Source organism: Scyliorhinus torazame, chromosome 10 (genome assembly GCF_047496885.1).
Source record: "Scyliorhinus torazame isolate Kashiwa2021f chromosome 10, sScyTor2.1, whole genome shotgun sequence".
In the NCBI taxonomy this organism is placed as follows: Eukaryota; Metazoa; Chordata; class Chondrichthyes; order Carcharhiniformes; family Scyliorhinidae; genus Scyliorhinus; species Scyliorhinus torazame.
Genome location: NC_092716.1, coordinates 120,169,963 through 120,185,983, shown reverse-complemented (window position 1 = coordinate 120,185,983; position 16,021 = coordinate 120,169,963). Strand labels below are relative to the sequence as shown.

The 16,021-nt window shown below is 46.3% G+C and overlaps 1 protein-coding gene across 2 annotated transcripts in view; it reads right to left on the bottom strand.

Moving 5' to 3' along the window:
• polr2c (RNA polymerase II subunit C) overlaps positions 1-16,021 on the bottom strand; it is a 51,312-nt gene that overhangs the window by 6,800 nt on the left and 28,491 nt on the right. For both annotated transcript variants that reach the window (XM_072518681.1, XM_072518682.1), the window contains one exon: positions 12,500-12,551. In XM_072518681.1, coding sequence (XP_072374782.1) covers positions 12,500-12,551 — 52 coding nt within the window. The remainder of the gene's footprint in view (positions 1-12,499; positions 12,552-16,021) is intronic.

Below are 16,021 nucleotides of genomic sequence, written 5' to 3'. Positions count from 1 at the left end.
GCCAGTCGATTTTGGCGGCGGGAGAACAGCTGGTGAGTCAGTTTCAGCGGGAGCATTGCGGAAGTGGTTGCTGGGAGGTAAGTATGTCCTTTAAAAGCACTCGTCTTTGCAGGGGCAGGCCAGTCGATTTCGGCGGGAGTGGAGCTGGCTGGTTAGTCAATTTCAGCAGGAGCTGAGAATTTTTCTTTTTTTTTTAAATTAGTTTTTTAGGCGGGAACAGGAAGTCGACCCGCGGACGTCTGGGAAGACCCTCACCAATAAATTCTGGTGGAGAGGAAACCCGAGACACTACACGTGTCTCCCACCCGCCCTCCTCCTCTAACCTAATAATAAAACCCATTGGTCTGAGGTAAGTACCATATTTTATTATATTATTATTATTTTTTATAAAAATTTAATTTAGTTGTTAGCCAGATCTTGGTAGAAAGTTAGAGGAATGGCAGGGAAGGGAGTGCAATGTTCCTCCTGCAGGATGTTTGAGGTGAGGGATGCAGTTAGTGTCCCTGCTGATTTTACCTGCAGGAAGTGCTGCCATCTCCAGCTCCTCCAAGACCGAGTTAGGGAACTGGAGCTGGAGTTGGAAGAACTTCGGATCATTCGGGAGGCAGAAGGGGTCATAGATAGCAGCTTCAGGGAATTAGTTACACCAAAGATTGGAGATAGGTGGGTAACTGTAAGGGGGACTGGGAAAAAGCAGTAAGTGCAGGGATCCCCTGCGGTCGTTCCCCTGAGAAACAAGTATACCGCTTTGGATACTTGTGGGGGGGGGACTTACCAGGGGTAAGCCATGGGATACGGGCCTCTGGCACGGAGTCTGTCCCTGTTGCTCAGAAGGGAAGGGGGGAGAGGAGCAGAGCATTAGTAATTGGGGACTCTATAGTCAGGGGCACAGATAGGAGATTTTGTGGGAGCGTGACAGACTCACGTTTGGTATGTTGCCTCCCAGGTGCAAGGGTACGTGATGTCTCGGATTGTGATTTCCGGGTCCTTAGGGGGAGGGGGAGCAGCCCCAAGTCGTGGTCCACATTGGCACTAACGACATAGGTAGGAAAGGGGACAAGGATGTCAGGCAGGCTTTCAGGGAGCTAGGATGGAAGCTCAGAACTAGAACAAACAGAGTTGTTATCTCTGGGTTGTTGCCGGTGCCACGTGATAGTGAGATGATGAATAGGGAGAGAGAGCATTTAAACACGTGGCTACAGGGATGGTGCAGGCGGGAGGGATTCAGATTTCTGGATAACTGGGGCTCTTTCTGGGGAAGGTGGGACCTCTACAGACAGGATGGTCTACATCTGAACCTGAGGGGCACAAATATCCTGGGGGGGAGATTTGTTAGTGCTCTTTGGGGGGGTTTAAACTAATGCAGCAGGGGCATGGGAACCTGGATTGTAGTTTTAGGGTAAGGGAGAATGAGAGTATAGAGGTCAGGAGCACAGATTTGACGTCGCAGGAGGGGGCCAGTGTTCAGGTAGGTGGTTTGAAGTGTGTCTACTTCAATGCCAGGAGTATACGAAACAAGGTAGGGGAACTGGCAGCATGGGTTGGTACCTGGGACTTCGATGTTGTGGCCATTTCGGAGACATGGATAGAGCAGGGACAGGAATGGATGTTGCAGGTTCCGGGGTTTAGATGTTTTAGTAAGCTCAGAGAAGGAGGCAAAAGAGGGGGAGGTGTGGCGCTACTAGTCAAGAGCAGTATTACGGTGGCGGAGAGGATGCTAGATGGGGACTCTTCTTCCGAGGTAGTATGGGCTGAAGTTAGAAACAGGAAAGGAGAGGTCATCCTGTTGGGAGTTTTTTATAGGCCTCCTAATAGTTCTAGGGATGTAGAGGAAAGGATGGCGAAGATGATTCTGGATATGAGCAAAAGTAACAGGGTAGTTATTATGGGAGACTTTAACTTTCCAAATATTGACTGGAAAAGATATAGTTTGAGTACAATAGATGGGTCGTTTTTTGTACAGTGTGTGCAGGAGGGTTTCCTGAAACAATATGTTGACAGGCCAACAAGAGGCGAGGCCACGTTGGATTTGGTTTTGGGTAATGAACCAGGCCAGGTGTTGGATTTGGAGGTAGGAGAGCACTTTGGGGACAGTGACCACAATTCGGTGACGTTTACGTTAATGATGGAAAGGGATAAGTATACACCGCAGGGCAAGAGTTATAGCTGGGTGAAGGGCAATTATGATGCCATTAGACGTGACTTGGGGGGGGATAAGGTGGAGAAGTAGGCTGCAAGTGTTGGGCACACTGGAGAAGTGGGGCTTGTTCAAGGATCAGCTACTGCGTGTTCTTGATAAGAATGTACCGGTCAGACAGGGAGGAAGGCGTCGAGCGAGGGAACCGTGGTTTACCAAGGAAGTGGAATCTCTTGTTAAGAGGAAGAAGGAGGCCTATGTGAAGATGAAGTGTGAAGTTTCGGTTGGGGCGATGGATAGTTACAAGGTAGCGAGGAAGGATCTAAAGAGAGAGCTAATACGAGCAAGGAGGGGACATGAGAAGTATTTGGCAGGAAGGATCAAGGAAAACCCAAGAGCTTTCTATAGGTATGTCAGGAATAAGCGAATGACTAGGGAAAGAGTAGGACCAGTCAAGGACAGGGATGGGAAATTGTGTGTGGAGTCTGAAGAGATAGGCGAGATACTAAATGAATATTTTTCGTCAGTATTCACTCAGGAAAAAGATAATGTTGTGGAGGAGAATGCTGAGCCCTAGGCTAATAGAATAGATGGCATTGAGGTACGTAGGGAAGAGGTGTTGGCAATTCTGGACAGGCTGAAAATAGATAAGTCCCCGGGACCGGATGGGATTTATCCTAGGATTCTCTGGGAGGCCAGGGAAGAGATTGCTGGATCTTTGGCTTTGATTTTTATGTCATCATTGGCTCCAGGAATAGTGCCAGAGGACTGGAGGACAGCAAATGTGGTCCCTTTGTTCAAAAAGGGGAGCAGAGACAACCCCGGCAACTATAGACCGGTGAGCCTCACGTCTGTAGTGGGTAAAGTCTTGGAGGGGATTATAAGAGACAAGATTTATAATCATCTAGATAGGAATAATATGATCAGGGATAGTCAGCATGGCTTTGTGAAGGGTAGGTCATGCCTCACAAACCTTATTGAGTTCTTTGAGAAGGTGACTGAACAGGTAGACGAGGGTAGAGCAGTTGATGTGGTGTATATGGATTTCAGCAAAGCGTTTGATAAGGTTCCCCACAGTAGGCTATTGCAAAAAATACGGAGGCTGGGGATTGAGGGTGATTTAGAGATGTGGATCAGACATTGGCTAGCTGAAAGAAGACAGAGGGTGGTGGTTGATGGGAAATGTTCAGAATGGAGTACAGTCACAAGTGGAGTACCACAAGGATCTGTTCTGGGGCCGTTGCTGTTTGTCATTTTTATCAATGACCTAGAGGAAGGCGCAGAAGGGTGGGTGAGTAAATTTGCAGACGATACTAAAGTCGGTGGTGTTGTCGATAGTGTGGAAGGATGTAGCAGGTTACAGAGGGATATGGATAAGCTGCAGAGCTGGGCTGAGAGGTGGCAAATGGAGTTTAATGTAGAGAAGTGTGAGGTGATTCCCTTTGGAAGGAATAACAGGAATGCGGAATATTTGGCTAATGGTAAAGTTCTTGAAAGTGTGGATGAGCAGAGGGATCTAGGTGTCCATGTACATAGATCCCTGAAAGTTGCCACCCAGGTTGATAGGGTTGTGAAGAAGGCCTATGGAGTGTTGGCCTTTATTGGTAGAGGGATTGAGTTCCGGAGTCGGGAGGTCATGTTGCAGCTGTACAGAACTCTGGTACGGCCGCATTTGGAGTATTGCGTACAGTTCTGGTCACCGCATTATAGGAAGGACGTGGAGGCTTTGGAGCGGGTGCAGAGGAGATTTACCAGGATGTTGCCTGGTATGGAGGGAAAATCTTATGAGGAAAGGCTGATGGACTTGAGGTTGTTTTCGTTGGAGAGAAGAAGGTTAAGAGGAGACTTTAATAGAGGCATACAAAATGATCAGGGGGTTGGATAGGGTGGACAGTGAGAGCCTTCTCCCGCGGATGGATATGGCTGGCACGAGGGGACATAACTTTAAACTGAGGGGTAATAGATATTGGACCAAGGTCAGAGGTAGGTTCTTTACGCAAAGAGTAGTGAGGCCGTGGAATGCCCTACCTGCTACAGTAGTGAACTCGCCAACATTGAGGGCATTTAAAAGTTTATTGGATAAACATATGGATGATAATGGCATAGTGTAGGTTAGATGGCTTTTGTTTCGGTGCAACATCGTGGGCCGAAGGGCCTGTACTGCGCTGTATTGTTCTATGTTCTATGTTCATGAAACCATTGTCGATTGTTGTAAAAACCCATCTGGTTCAGTAATGTCCTTTAGGGAAGGAAATCTGCCATCCTTACCTGGTCTGGCCTACATGTGGCTCCACACTGAGCAAGCAACTCAGTTCAAGGGCAATTAGGGATGGGCAACAAATGCTGACCTTGTCAGCGACACCCACATCCCAAGAACGAACAAATAAAGACTTACAACACCAGGTTAAAGTCCAACAGGCTTGTTTCGAATCACTAGCTTTCAGAGCACTGCTCCTTCATCAGGTGAGTGCCCCTGATGGAGGAGCAGCGCTCCGAAAGCTAGTGATTCAAAACAAACCTGTTGGACTTTAACCTGGTGTTGTAAGACTTCTTACTGTACACACTCCAGTCCAACGTCGGCACCTCCACATCATGAATAAAAGAAGCACCTTAAGTGCTCTAAGTGACAGGGCTAAGGACCGGGTACAGGAAGGTGGAATTAGAAAGGGCACCTGGGTGTCCACGGGCTGACATGGAGAAGATGGGCCGAATGTCCTTCGGTGCTGTAACTTCTCTATGGTTCTAAGTTGAATGAGTGGACAAATGCATGGCAGCTGCAGTATAATGCGGATAAATGTGAGGTTATCCATTTTGGTAGCAAAAAAGGAACGCAGATTATCTGAGTGGCTATAGATTGGGAAATGGGAATGTGCAACAAGACCTGGGTGTCCTCGTACACCAGTCACTGAAGGTAAGCATGCAGGTACAGCAGGCGGTAAAGAAGGCTAATGATATGTTGGCCTTGACAGCAAGATGATTCGAGCACAGGACCAGGAATGTCTTGCTGCAATCACAATCATACAGGGCCTTGGTGAGGGAACATCTGGAATACTGTGTGCAGTTATGGCCTCTTTATCAAAGGAAGGATGTTCTTACTCTAGAGGGACTGCAGAGAAGGTTTACCAGACTGATTCCTCGCATGGTAGGGCTGACGTATGAGGAGAGATTGATTTGGTTAGGATTGTATTCGGTGGAGTTAAGATGAGGAGGGATCTCATAGAAACTTATAAAACTCTTAACAGGACTAGACAGGGTAGATGTAGGACTTTTCTGATACTGGGTGTGTCCAGAACCAGGGGTTACAGTCTGAGGCTAGACTTAGGACAGAGATGAGAAATTTCTTCACCCAGAGATCGGTGAGCCTGTGGAATTCACAGGACGTAGATGAGGCCAAAACATTTTATGTTTTCAAGAAGCAGTTAGATTTAGTACTTGGGGCAAAGGGGTTCAATGGATATGGGGGTTGGGGGGGGGGGGGGTGAGGAGGAGGAAGGTGGAATCGGGTTATTGAGTTGGATGATCAGCCATGATCATAATGAATGGTGGAGCAGGCTCGAATAGCCTCCTCCTATTTTCTATGCTAACCGTTGTGAGGGGTGGTTTAACCCAGGTGCTAAGAACATAAGGACTAGGAGCAGGAGTAGGCCATCTGGCCCCTCGAGCCTGCTCCGCCATTCAATGAGATCATGGCTGATCTTTTGTGGACTCAGCTGCCCTTTCTGGCTCGAACAACATAACCCATCATTCTTCAAAAAACTATCTATCTTTATCTTGAAAACATTTAATGAAGGAGCCTATTCTGCTTCACTGGGGAAGGAATTCCATAGATTCACAACCCTTTGGGTGAAGAAGTTCCTCCTAAACTCAGTCCTAAATCTACTTCCCCTTATTTTGAGGCTATGCCCCCTAGTTCTGCTTTCACCCGCCAGTGGAAACAACCTCCCTGCATCTATCCTATCTATTCCCTTCATAATTTTATGTTTCTATAAGATCCCCCCTCATCCTTCTAAATTATAACGAGTACAGTCCCAGTCTACTCAACCTCTCCTCGCAATCCAACCCCTTCAGCTCTGGGATTAACCTAGTGAATCTCCTCTACACACCCTCCAGCGCCAGTACGTCCTTTCTCAGGTAAGGAGACCAAAACTTAACACAATACTTCAGGTGTGGCCTCACTAACGCCTTATACAATTGCAGCAAAACCTCCCGAGTCTTAAACTCCATCCCTCTGTCAATGAAGGACAAAACTCCATTTGCCTTCTTAGTCACCTGTTGCACCTGTAAACCAACTTTTTGTGACTCATGCACTAGCACACCCAGGTCTCTCTGCACAGCAGCATGTTTTAATATTTTATCATTTAAATAATAATCCCTTTTGCTGTTATTCCTACAAAAATGGATAACCTCACATTTGTCAATAGTGTATTCCATCTGCCAGACCCTAGCCCATTCACTTAACCTATCCAAATCCCTCTGCAGACTTCCGGTATAGAACATAGAACGATACAGCGCAGTACAGGCCCTTCGGCCCACGATGTTGCACCAAAACAAAAGCCATCTAACCTACACTATGCCATTTTCATCCATATGTTTATCCAATAAACTTTTAAATGCCCTCAATGTTGGCGAGTTCACTACTGTTGCAGGCAGGGCATTCCACGCTCTTACTACTCTCGGAGTAAAGAACCTACCTCTGACCTCTGTCCTATATCTATTACCCCTCAGTTTAAAGCTATGTCCCCTCGTGCCAGCCATTTCCATCCGCGGGAGAAGGCTCTCACTGTCCACCCTATCTAACCCCCTGATCATTTTGTATGCCTCTATTAAGTCTCCTCTTAACCTTCTTCTCTCCAACGAAAACAACCTCAAGTCCATCAGCCTTTCCTCATAAGATTTTCCCTCCATACCAGGCAACATCCTGGTAAATCTCCTCTGCACACGCTCCAAAGCCTCCACGTCCTTCCTATAATGCGGTGACCAGAACTGTACGCAATACTCCAAATGCGGCCGTACCAGAGTTCTGTACAGCTGCAACATGACCTCCTGACTCCGGAACTCAATCCCTCTACCAATAAAGGCCTTCTTCACAACCCTATCAACCTGGGTGGCAACTTTCAGGGATCTATGTACATGGACACCTAGATCCCTCTGCTCATCCACACTTCGAAGAACTTTACCATCAGCCAAATATTCCGCATTCCTGTTATTCCTTCCAAAGTGAATCACCTCACACTTCTCTACATTAAACTCCATTTGACACCTCTCAGACCAGCTCTGCAGCTTATCTATATCCCTCTGCAACCTGCTACATCCTTCCACACTATCGACAACACCACCGACTTTAGTATCGTCTGCAAATTTACTCACCCACCCTTCTGCGCCTTCCTCTAGGTCATTGATAAAAATGACAAACAGCAACGGCCCCAGAACAGATCCTTGTGGTACTCCACTTGTAACTGAACTCTATTCTGAACATTTCCCATCAACCACCACCCTCTGTCTTCTTTCAGCTAGCCAATTTCTGATCCACATCTCTAAATCACCCTCAATCCCCAGCCTCCGTATTTTCTGCAATAGCCTACCGTGGGGAACCTTATCAAACGCTTTGCTGAAATCCATATACACCACATCAACTGCTCTACCCTCGTCTACCTGTTCAGTCACCTTCTCAAAGAACTCGATAAGGTTTGTGAGGCATGACCTACCCTTCACAAAGCCATGCTGACTATCCCTGATCATATTATTCCTATCTAGATGATTATAAATCTTGTCTCTTATAATCCCCTCCAAGACTTTACCCACTACAGACGTGAGGCTCACCGGTCTATAGTTGCCGGGGTTGTCTCTGCTCCCCTTTTTGAACAAAGGGACCACATTTGCTATCCTCCAGACCTCTGGCACTATTCCTGTAGCCAATGATGACATAAAAATCAAAGCCAAAGGTCCAGCTATCTCTTCCCTGGCCTCCCAGAGAATCCTAGGGTAAATCCCATCAGGCCCCGTGGACTTATCTATTTTCAGCCTGTCCATAATTGCCAACACCTCTTCCCTACGTACCTCAATGCCATCTATTCTATTAGCCTGGGTCTCAGCATTCTCCTCCACAACATTATCTTTTTCCTGAGTGAATACTGACGAAAAATATTCATTTAGTATCTCGCCTATCTCTTCAGACTCCACACACAACTTCCCATCCCTGTCCTTGACTGGTCCTACTCTTTCCCTAGTCATTCGCTTATTCCTGATATACCTATAGAAAGCTTTTGGGTTTTCCTTGATCCTACTTGCCAAATACTTCTCATGTCCCCTCCTTGCTCGTCTTAGCTCTCTCTTTAGATCCTTCCTCGCTACCTTGTAACTATCCATCGCCTCAACTGAAACTTCACACCTCATCTTCACATAGGCTTCCTTCTTCCTCTTAACAAGAGATTCCACTTCTTTGGTAAACCACGGTTCCCTCGCTCGACACCTTCCTCCCTGCCTGACCGGTACATACTTATCAAGAACACGCAGTAGCTGATCCTTGAACAAGCTCCACTTATCCAGTGTGCCCAACACTTGCAGCCTACTTCTCCACCTTATCCCCCCCAAGTCACGTCTAATGGCATCATAATTGCCCTTCCCCCAGCTATAACTCTTGCCCTGCGGTGTATACTTATCCCTTTCCATCAGTAACGAAAACGTCACCGAATTGTGGTCACTGTCCCCAAAGTGCTCTCCTACCTCCAAATCCAACACCTGGCCTGGTTCATTACCAAAAACCAAATCCAACGTGGCCTCGCCTCTTGTTGGCCTGTCAACATATTGTGTCAGGAAACCCTCCTGCACACACTGTACAAAAAATGACCCATCTAATGTACTCGAACTATATATTTTCCAGTCAATATTTGGAAAGTTAAAGTCTCCCATAATAACTACCCTGTTACTTTCGCTCTTATCCTGGATCATCCTCGCCATCCTTTCCTCTACATCCCTAGAACTATTTGGAGGCCTATAGAAAACTCCCAACAGGGTGACCTCTCCTTTCCTGTTTCTAACCTCAGCTCATACAACTCGGAAGATGAGTCCCCCATCTAGCATCCTCTCCGCCACTGTAATACTGCTCTTGACTAGCAGCGCCACACCTCCCCCTCTTTTGCCTCCTTCTCTGAGCTTACTAAAACACCTAAACCCCGGAACCTGCAACATCCATTCCTGTCCCTGCTCTATACATGTCTCCGAAATGGCCACAACATCGAAGTCCCAGGTACCAACCCATGCTGCCAGTTCCCCTACCTTATTTCGTATACTCCTGGCATTGAAGTAGACACACTTCAAACCACCTACCTGAACACTGGCCCCCTCCTGCGACGTCAAATCTGTGCTCCTGACCTCTATACTCTCATTCTCCCTTACCCTAAAACTACAATCCTCTGCACTTTTTGCTTTACCACTCATCTTAGTGTCGTCTGCAAACTGCCTTTGGTCCCCAACTACAAATCATCAATGTAAATTGTGAACAATTGTGGGCCCAACACTGATCCCTGAGGGACACCACTAGCTACTGATTGCCAACCAGAGAAACACCCATTAATCCCCACTCTTTGCTTTCTATTAATTAACCAATCCTCTATCCATGCTACTACTTTACCCTTAATGCCATGCATCTTTATCTTATGCAGCAACCTTTTGTGTGGCACCTTGTCAAAGTCTTTCTGGAAATCCAGATATACCACATCCATTGGCTTCCCGTTATCTACCACACTGGTAATGTCCTCAAAAAATTCCACTAAACGACCTGCCCTTTATGAACCCATGCTGCGTCTGCCCAATGGGACAATTTCCATCCAGGTGCCTCGCTATTTCTTCCTTGATGATAGATTCCAGCATCTTCACTACTACCGAAGTTAAGCTCACTGGCCTCTTACCCGCTTTCTGCCTACCTCCTTTTTTAAACAGTGGTGTCACGTTTGCCGGGACCACCGCAGAGTCTAGTGAATTTTGGTAAATTATCACTAGTGCATTTGCAATTTCCCTAGCCATCTCTTTTAGCACTCTGCTAACAGGATTTATTTCCCATCACAGGTGTGGCGCTGCTAGTCAAGAGCAGTATGACTATGAATTGCATGGCTTGCAATTGCATGGGTCACATGTAGGCAGATTTCTTTCCTTAAAGGATGGTAGTGAACCAGATTTTTTTTTACAACAATCGACAATGGCTTCATGGCTATCATTAGACTTTTAATTCCAGATTTTTATTGAATACAAATTTCACCATCTGCTATGGTGGGATTTGAACCTAGGTCCCCAGAGCATTACCCTGGGTCTCTGCATTACTAGACCAGTGACGATACCACTACACCACTGCCTCCGCACAGGAATTAGGGATTTTTGTTATGAGGAGAGATTGGAAAGGTTAAGGCAGTTCACATTAAAACAGAGGTCAAACAATGAAGAATTACTTGTTTTTACTGCAAAGAGACATGTTGTTGAAGCTTTTTGTCTGGAACTCATCAGACAAATACAAGAATACCAAATTTCAAACTATCACAACCATTTATACTACAGGGGAAAAGGCTACGGATTGGTTGGCAAGTTAACTTATTGGCAGGTACCCATTTTCTGTAAACAAACAGAATCTGTTCAAGCCTTGTACCCTTTTTGAATTACCCAGGAGCAACACTTTGGCCAATCAGAATTGAGGGGAGTTGACAGGTATTTGAGGAGGAAGAACTGACAGAATCACAGACAAAAATATAGAATCCCTATGGTGCAGGAGGCCAATCGGCCCTTTGGGTTTACACCAACCCTCTGAAAGAGCACCCTACCAGGCCCACTCCCCCGCCCTATCCACATAACCCTGCCCAACCTGCACATCTTTAGACAGTGCAATGAATGCAGGAATTTCAGATATATTGTATTACAGATTTTTGTTGCGGTATGGGTTAAAGGGCAGCATGGTAGCACAGTGGTTAGCACAGTTGCTTCACAGCTCCAGGGTCCCAGATTCGATTCCCGGCTTGGGTCACTGTCTGTGCGAAGTCTGCATGTTCTCCCCGTGACTGCGTGGGTTTCCTCCGGGTGCTGCGGTTTCCTCCCACAATCCAAAGATGTGCAGGTTAGGTGGATTGGCCATGATAAATTGCCCTTAGTGTCCAAAAATGTTAAGTGGGGTTACTGGGTGAGGGTGTGGGCATGGGTTTAGGTGGAAAGCTCTTTCCAAGGGCCTGTGGAGACCCGACGGGCCAAATAGCCTCCTTCTGCACTGTAAACTCTATGATTCTACGAAAGACCTGGGTTATAGTGTGTGACTGCTGCAATCATGTTTTAAAAGAAATCCTAGTTTGAAAGTCAACAAAGATTTTGAGGGCCGGGGTGCAATCAGGGCTAATGTAGTTTTGTTCGGATTAAGGGGATTTCCTGCGGAGTTAATTAGATTTCAGTTTAGTATGGTGATGTTACTGGGTGGAGGTAATATATCTGGCACTTAACAGAAAAGCAGGTTCAGTTGACAGTTAGATGGTGATGTGAGCAGAAGTCAAACATTTTGCTCTCTCTGCAGTTCAGCTAAAGTTATGCCTGTAGACAGATTAACGGTCTTTCCAAGCAGCTCAGATTTGTCTGATTGAGCAGAAGCAGTTGCTGCTCAAAAACAGCCAGAGTTTCTGCATGGTTCTGACAGGGTTCAGGTCTTTTCTTTAAAGCAGTGGCACAAGATCTCTCCTTCTCAAAGAACATCTCTGTAATGCTGGTAATCCTATGTGTTAATGGTAGTTAAAGTGGATTGAGAGCCGAGGTGGTATTTTTTGTTGTTGTACAGATATAATTAATGGTTATTTTATTCACTGTGTTGAGTAGCATTGTTAAAGGGGTAATTGTCAGTTATTTTCTTGTGTGATGTTAAAGATATTTTAATACTGTGTTAGTAATAAAGTTCGTTTTAATATATCATACCTTATTTTGTGTAAAATCAATCCTGGAGTGAGGTATCCTTTCCTCATAGTCTTACAAAATTAAGATAAAATATTGGGGTTTCTGTCCAGTATCCTAGTCACTATTGGGGTCTGCTCTGGGATCGTGAGACACTAAGGGGCAATTTAGAATGGCCAATCCACCTGACCTGAACATGTGGGAGGAAATCGGAATACCCGACGGAAATCCATGTGAACATGGGGAGAATGTGCAAACTCCACACAGTGAGCGTGACTGCTCTTTCAAAACGTCAGAACAAGTAGAATGGGACAATCGGCCTCCTCCTGTGCAGTGAGGCTCACATCCAATTTAAACATGCAGAGAATCGAAAGAGCCACAAGTCACACACTGTCGATCTTCATTATATCAGTAACACATTCCCCAGCCCATAATAACCCAGAACAAACTCACCATCTTGTTCCACATAATCATTGGGATCATTGTCTCGGCTACGAGATGTGACCTGGTTGAATGAAAAGGAAAGTATTGAGTTTGTAACTGTTATTCCTCCTGTGGGAAGGGAGTTGACAGTGTGGCACCTTTATAAAGGCAGCTTCCATTCCAACTGTGACACCAACTGACCTGAACGGCACCAACCCGATAGAGGTCTACACCATTATGAGAGGCATAGACAGGGTGGATAGTCAGAGGCTCTTTCCAAGGGTGGAAGGTCAATTACAAGGGGGCACAGGTTCAGGGTGAGAGGGGGAAGATTTTCACACAGAGAGTGGTGGGTGCCTGGAACGCGCTGCCAGAGGATGTGGTGGAAGCAGGCATATTAGCAACATTTAAAAGGCATCTGGATGGATACATGAATAGGGAGGAAATAGAGGGATACGGACTGAGTGAGGGCAGAAGGTTTTTTTAAGTTAGAGCATCATAATTGACACAGGCTTGGAGGGCCTAAGGGCCTGTTCCTGTGCTGTACTTTTCTTTGTTCTTTCTTTGAAACGACTATACCAATCAGCTGTCACTCTGGAGCCTTGACTATCCAGGTTGAGATATAGAACATAGAACAATACAGTGCAGTACAGGCCCTTCGGCCCACGATGTTGCACCGAAACAAAAGCCATCTAACCTACACTATGCCATTATCATCCATATGTTTATCCAATAAACTTTTAAATGTCCTCAATGTTGGCGAGTTCACTACTGTAGCAGGTAGGGCATTCCACGGCCTCACTACTCTTTGCGTAAAGAACCTACCTCTGACCTCGGTCCTATATCTATTACCCCTCAGTTTAAAGTTATGTCCCCTCGTGCCAGCCATATCCATCCGCGGGAGAAGGCTCTCACTGTCCACCCTATCCAACCCCCTGATCATTTTGTATGCCTCTATTAAGTCTCCTCTTAACCTTCTTCTCTCCAACGAAAACAACCTCAAGTCCATCAGCCTTTCCTCATAAGATTTTCCCTCCATACCAGGCAACATCCTGGTAAATCTCCTCTGCACCCGCTCCAAAGCCTCCACGTCCTTCCTATAATGCGGTGACCAGAACTGTACGCAATACTCCAAATGCGGCCGTACCAGAGTTCTGTACAGCTGCAACATGACCTCCCGACTCCGGAACTCAATCCCTCTACCAATAAAGGCCAACACTCCACAGGCCTTCTTCACAACCCTATCAACCTGGGTGGCAACTTTCAGGGATCTATGTACATGGACACCTAGATCCCTCTGCTCATCCACACTTTCAAGAACTTTACCATTAGCCAAATATTCCGCATTCCTGTTATTCCTTCCAAAGTGAATCACCTCACACTTCTCTACATTAAACTCCATTTGCCACCTCTCAGCCCAGCTCTGCAGCTTATCTATATCCCTCTGTAACCTGCTACATCCTTCCACACTATCGACAACACCACCGACTTTAGTATCGTCTGCAAATTTACTCACCCACCCTTCTGCGCCTTCCTCTAGGTCATTGATAAAAATGACAAACAGCAACGGCCCCAGAACAGATCCTTATGGTACTCCACTTGTGACTGTACTCCATTCTGAAAATTTCCCATCAACCACCACCCTCTGTCTTCTTTCAGCTAGCCAATTTCTGATCCACATCTCTAAATCACCCTCAATCCCCAGCCTCCGTATTTTTTGCAATAGCCTACCGTGGGGAACCTTATCAAACGCTTTGCTGAAATCCATATACACCACATCAACTGCTCTACCCTCGTCTACCTGTTCAGTCACCTTCTCAAAGAACTCAATAAGGTTTGTGAGGCATGACCTACCCTTCACAAAGCCATGCTGACTATCCCTGATCATATTATTCCTATCTAGATGATTATAAATCTTGTCTCTTATAATCCCCTCCAAACCTTTACCCACTACAGACGTGAGGCTCACCGGTCTATAGTTGCCGGGGTTGTCTCTGCTCCCCTTTTTGAACAAAGGGACCACATTTGCTGTCCTCCAGTCCTCTGGCACTATTCCTGTAGCCAATGATGACATAAAAATCAAAGCCAAAGGTCCAGCAATCTCTTCCCTGGCCTCCCAGAGAATCCTAGGATAAATCCCATCAGGTCCCGGGGACTTATCTATTTTCAGCCTGTCCAGAATTGCCAACACCTCTTCCCTACGTACCTCAATGCCATCTATTCCATTAGCCTGGGTCTCAGCATTCTCCTCCACAACATTATCTTTTTCCTGAGTGAATACTGACGAAAAATATTCATTTAGTATCACGCCTATCTCTTCAGACTCCACACACAATTTCCCATCCCTGTCCTTGACTGGTCCTACTCTTTCCCTAGTCATTCGCTTATTCCTGACATACCTATAGAAAGCTTTTGGGTTTTCCTTGATCCTTCCTGCCAAATACTTCTCATGTCCCCTCCTTGCTCGTCTTAGCTCTCTCTTTAGATCCTTCCTCGCTACCTTGTAACTATCCAGCGCCCCAACCGAAACTTCACACTTCATCTTCACATAGGCCTCCTTCTTCCTCTTAACAAGAGATTCCAATTCCTTGGTAAACCACGGTTCCCGCGCTCGACGCCTTCCTCCCTGTCTGACCGGTACATACTTATCAAGAACACGCAGTAGCTGATCCTTGAACAAGCCCCACTTATCCAGTGTGCCCAACACTTGCAGCCTACTTCTCCACCTTATCCCCCCCAAGTCACGTCTAATAGCATCATAATTGCCCTTCCCCCAGCTATAACTCTTGCCCTGCGGTGTATACTTATCCCTTTCCATCATTAACGTAAACGTCACCGAATTGTGGTCACTGTCCCCAAAGTGCTCTCCTACCTCCAAATCCAACACCTGGCCTGGTTCATTACCCAAAACCAAATCCAACGTGGCCTCGCCTCTTGTTGGCCTGTCAACATATTGTTTCAGGAAACCCTCCTGCACACACTGTACAAAAAAACGACCCATCTATTGTACTCGAACTATATCTTTTCCAGTCAATATTTGGAAAGTTAAAGTCTCCCATAATAACTACCCTGTTACTTTCGCTCATATCCAGAATCATCCTCGCCATCCTTTCCTCTACATCCCTAGAACTATTAGGAGGCCTATATAAAAAACTCCCAACAGGGTGACCTCTCCTTTCCTGTTTCTAACTTCAGCCCATACTACCTCGGAAAAAGAGTCCCCATCTAGCATCCTCTCCGCCACCGTAATACTGCTCTTGACTAGCAGCGCCACACCTCCCCCTCTTTTGCCTCCTTCTCTGAGCTTACTAAAACACCTAAACCCCGGAACCTGCAACATCCATTCCTGTCCCTGCTCTATATTTCACAAGTTTCTTGCTCAAAGCCACAGCTCTGCCCAAATTCGGCTCAAAATTTATATTTCAACCATGGAAGACGGGTAGTCCGAGCAAAGGTCCTGAGCTTAATATATCTCGGTGTTCCCAGCCCCCAACTGGACATGGTGCACACACTCTGACCAACCCTGCACCACCACCCCAAATCCCACCTCTG